Here is a 5,000-nt window from a genome sequence, read left to right as displayed (position 1 = left end):
ATATACATATATATATTTTTATATATAATGTATAATATATAATATATATAAATATATATATATGAATATATATATATTTATTAAATATATGTATAATATATATATATTAAATATATATATATTAAATATATATATATATTAAATATATGTAATATATATATTTATATATTTATATATTTATATATTTATATATATATATATATATATATATATATATATATAAATAGACACCTCCCCCCCCCCCACACACACACAGATATATCCTCTGACCCAAGCCAAGCCTTTTCCCCTCTCTTTCCCCTTCTCTCTCGTCCTTACCATTACTCTACGAACGAATTACTTGATCTCCATACTAACACCCCCCCCCCCCCCCCCAGCCTTCGGCAACGCCAAGACCATCCGCAACGACAACTCGTCCCGCTTCGGCAAGTACATCGACATCCACTTCACGAAGGACGGCGTGATCGAGGGCGCCTCCATCGAGCAGTACCTCCTGGAGAAGTCTCGGCTGGTGTCGCAGGGCACGGACGAGAGGAACTACCACATCTTCTACTGCATGCTGGCCGGGATGACGCGGGAGGAGAAGCAGAAGCTGGAGCTCGGGGACGCCTCGCAGTACAAGTATCTGACGGGGGTGAGTGAAGGGATAGGGAAGGGGGAGGGGAGGGGACGGGGGAGAAGAGGTAGGGGCGGGAGAGGGAGGGAGAGGGAGACGAGAAGGGGGCGGAGGGAGGGAAGGGGCTGGGAAGGGGAGGGAAAGGGGTAGGGAAGAGGGGACAGAGCAGGGGGAAGGGAGGAGGGAGAAGGGAGGGGAAGGGGTTGGGGAGAGGGAGCAGTTGGGTTAAGGGAAGGAAGAATAATTTAGAATTATAAGATGGGAAAGGATTATGTGTACGTGTCTGTCAGTCTACTCACACTAACACTAACACAGATTCACCGACATACAGATACATACCAACCCATCCCCCTCTCTATCTATCTACTTATCTATCCCCCTCTCCCCCCAGGGCGGCAGCATCACGTGCGAGGGCCGCGACGACGCCCGTGAGTTCGCCGACATCCGCTCTGCCATGAAGGTCCTCATGTTCAGCGACTCCGAGGTCTGGGAGATCACCAAGGTCCTCGCCGCCATCCTGCACATGGGCAACGTCAAGTTCAAGGGCAAGGTCATAGGTAAGGTCTTGCGGGTCATGGGGGTCGCAGGGTTGGCTTTACAAGGGCTGGAGGTAAAAGTCATAAGAATTGGAGATAAACACATTAACATGGACATAGTTTTCAATTAATGACAACAGTTAATAATAAGATATTAAGTATGTGAAGATGCCAATGAAATTGTTAATAACAACGATATAAAATGCTACTTTTCATGACAAGCCCCCGCATGCTTCTGTAAAAAAATGAGCAAAATATGTAATCAAATAAAACATGAACACAAGTTATAGTAGAAATACAAATGTGTCTATATATATATGAACTACAGTTATGATAATAAAGACCACACTCCTCGTGAGCGTAGTAGCGACGGCAATAACAAGGCCCCGCGCCCTTTGCAGACAACCTGGACGCCTCCGAGATCCCCGACACGACGTCGCTGGTCCGCGTGGCGCGCTTCCTCGGCCTCGACCCGCGCGCCATGAAGGAGGCCCTCACCACCAGGACCATCTTCGCGCAGGGGGAGACCGTGGTACGTGGGCACAGCGTCTGGAAATAAACATGCATGGTGGTTTCGTTTTATTTTTTATTTTCTGTTATAAATTTTGTCAAGAAGAGGGAATGTCTTGCTACGAACAAGGTACATATTTCCGCCAAAGTATATAGAGTATGATCTTGATTAACAAAATTAATCAACAAACAGCCGCGTATTTAAAATGATATAAATTATATCTTTAAATTAAAGAAAAAAGTAAGAAACCAACTCATTTGCCTCACTGACAAAGCCAGGCAATAGATGTCCTCCTTTTAGACTTATAAATTGAAATTCCAATAAACAAAAAAGTCTGTCATGAATTCTCTGGCCGCCAGGTGTCGCACCTGAGCCACAGCCAGGCGACGGACGTCCGCGACGCGTTCGTGAAGGGCATCTACGGCCGCCTCTTCATCTGGATCGTGTCCAAGGTGAACGCGGCCATCTACAAGAAGGCGGCGACCTTCAGGACGTCCATTGGCGTCCTCGATATCTTCGGTTTCGAGAACTTCAAGTCCAATAGGTAATAAAGGGGGGGTTATGTGCGTGTGATTTGTCATACCATTCACACACTCACGCGCCCGCACACACACACACACACACACACACACACACACACACACACACACACACACACACACACACACACACACACACACACACACACACACACACACACACACACAAACACACATGCATGTATGCATGTGTATGAACATTCGTACGCACGTACGCTTGTAGACACTGTGGTAATAGGTTTGCAATGACAAGGGCAAAAGTAAATCATGATAGAAATTTTATAATGAAAATGATCATATTGATGATAATAAGCTTTATACTTTCACAAAAACCGTAACAGAACCACCTTCCACCTTACCCATCGATCAACAACACCAAAAATTGCCAATTCTCATACTCACCCCTTTCCCCCCTCCCCTCCCCCCGCCGCCCTTCCAGCTTCGAACAGTTCTGCATCAACTACGCGAACGAGAACCTGCAGCAGTTCTTCGTGCAGCACATCTTCAAGCTGGAACAGGAGGAATACAACGCGGAAAACATCAACTGGCAACACATCGAGTTCGTGGACAACCAGGACACGCTCGACCTCATTGCCATCAAGCAGCTCAATATCATGGCTCTGGTGGACGAGGAGTCGAAGTTCCCGAAGGTAAGGGGGGAGGAAGGGAGGGAGGGATGAATGGGGAGGTGGACAGATTGATAAATGAGGAGATGGGTGAATGAATGAATGGATAAGGAGATATCTTGGCTCTGGTGGACGAGGAGTCGAAGTTCCCGAAGGTAAGGGGGGAGGAAGGGAGGGAGGGATGAATGGGGAGGTGGACAGATTGATAAATGAGGAGATGGGTGAATGAATGAATGGATAAGGAGATATCTTGGCTCTGGTGGACGAGGAGTCGAAGTTCCCGAAGGTAAGGGGGGAGGAAGGGAGGGAGGGATAAATGGGGAGATGGAGAGATTGATAAATGAGGAGATGGGTGAATGAATGAATGGATAAGGAGAGAGGTGGCTTAATATCTTGGCTCTGGTGGACGAGAAATCAATGTTCCCGAAGGTAAGAGGAGAGGAAAGGAGGAATAAATGGAGAGATGAAGAGATAGGTGTGTGAATAAATGAGATAAGTGAGAAAGGGTGATAGAATGAATAGATATCCATATTTACGTATTCATCATTCAAAGTAAGTGCGTAGATGCATTGGTTAAAAGAAATGAAGTTATGTTTGGTTTTGTCGTCTGTTTGTGTGTGAATGTAAGATTTAGGCTTGAATATTTGTCATCGTTTGCTTGCGCCATCTCATATTGTCAATAATAATAATCTGCTCTGCGTTTGATTTATACTGATGTCGAGTTTTTATTTTCAAAAAGTCTTGGAGCCTTATGCCGAAAATACTGCTCAATGCTATACAGTCCAATTAATCTAGAGATCTCTTCCTCTTCCCCCTTTCTTTTTTCCACCCTTTTCTTCCGCATTTCCTCTTTCCCTTTTCTCTTCCCTTCTCTCACCCTCTCTCCTTTCCCTCTCCCCTTGTCTTCTCTCCCTTTCTTCTCTTCCCTTTCCCTTCTCTCCTTCCCTCCCTCTCTGCTTTCCTCTTCCCTTCTTCTCCCTTCTCCTCTCCGCTTTACCCCTCCCTTCTTCTCCCCTTCCCCTCTGCACCCTTTCCCTCTCCGTATTCCCTCAATTCTTCTCCCCCTTACCTTCTCCACCCTTTCCCTCTCCCTTCTCCTCCTCTTCTCCTCTCTTCTCCTCCCCTTCCCCCCTCCCCTTCTTCCCTCCTTCCCCTCTCCATCCCCTCTCCACCATTTCCCTCTCCCTTCTCCTCCCCTTCCCCCCCTTCTCCTCCGCTCTCCCCTCCCCTCCCCCCACAGGGCACAGACCAAACCATGCTCCAGAAACTGCACAAGCAGCACTCGCACCACAAGCAGTACCTCAAGCCCAAGTCTGATCTCAACGCCTCCTTCGGCATCAACCACTTCGCCGGCGTCGTCTTCTACGATACGAGAGGTGAGGGGGGGGGGGGGGGAGAGGGAAGAGAGGGATGGGGGGAGAGGGAAAGGGATAGGGAGAGGGAGAGGGAAAGGGATGAGAGGGATAGTGGAGAGGGAAGAGAGGGAAAGGAAGAGGGATGGAGAGAGGGAGAGGGATGGTAGGGAAGTTGGAAGAGAGGGGGAGGGGTAGGAGGGAAGAGGGAAGACAAGGAGGAGATGGAGTGGGAAGAGAGAGAGAGGGATGAGAAGGATAGGGAGGAGAGGGAGTGGGAAGGAGGTGAGAGGGAAGAGAGAGAGAGGAATGAGAGGGAAGAGAGGGAGGAAAGGAAGAGGGAAGAGAGGGAAAAAGTGAGACAGCCCACAAATAATATTCGAGTTGTAGACCACACGAATTATAATTACAGCCGACCCTCTTTTTCCTTCCCCAAAGGCTTCCTGGACAAAAACCGAGACACATTCAGTGCTGACCTTCTGCAGCTGATTCATCACACAAGCAACAAGTTCTTGCAACATCTCTTCGTGGAGGACATCGGTAAGCGCATCATTTATAAGCATCATTTTGCTGTTGTTGTTTATGTTTGTTAGCGATTTTGTTGTTATATTGTTTTGTAGATAAAATAATTTAATTTATTTCGAAATGTAATGTATTCCGTATTTCTCGAATGTGTTTTCTGGTACAGAATATATAAGACTTATCTATAATGAAATGTATTTATATATGACTTTCATGTGTATTGTTTATTCACTAAATCTTTCATATATTCACAACTAACCAGTCTTGGCTCGAAAAACACACTCGAATACCATTAACG

The 5,000-nt window shown here is 46.5% G+C and overlaps 1 protein-coding gene across 7 annotated transcripts in view; it reads left to right on the top strand.

Annotated features, from left to right (window-relative positions):
* LOC125045244 (myosin-VIIa-like) overlaps positions 1 to 5,000 on the top strand; it is a 76,373-nt gene that overhangs the window by 54,723 nt on the left and 16,650 nt on the right. For all 7 annotated transcript variants that reach the window (XM_047642427.1, XM_047642428.1, XM_047642425.1 and 4 more), the window contains 7 exons: positions 378 to 634; positions 1,008 to 1,173; positions 1,554 to 1,684; positions 2,023 to 2,207; positions 2,642 to 2,852; positions 4,069 to 4,204; positions 4,619 to 4,720. In XM_047642427.1, the coding sequence (XP_047498383.1) occupies positions 378 to 634; positions 1,008 to 1,173; positions 1,554 to 1,684; positions 2,023 to 2,207; positions 2,642 to 2,852; positions 4,069 to 4,204; positions 4,619 to 4,720 (1,188 nt within the window). The remainder of the gene's footprint in view (positions 1 to 377; positions 635 to 1,007; positions 1,174 to 1,553; positions 1,685 to 2,022; positions 2,208 to 2,641; positions 2,853 to 4,068; positions 4,205 to 4,618; positions 4,721 to 5,000) is intronic.

Source organism: Penaeus chinensis, chromosome 37 (genome assembly GCF_019202785.1).
Source record: "Penaeus chinensis breed Huanghai No. 1 chromosome 37, ASM1920278v2, whole genome shotgun sequence".
Classification (NCBI taxonomy): Eukaryota; Metazoa; Arthropoda; class Malacostraca; order Decapoda; family Penaeidae; genus Penaeus; species Penaeus chinensis.
This window is presented reverse-complemented; position numbering and strand designations above follow the sequence as displayed.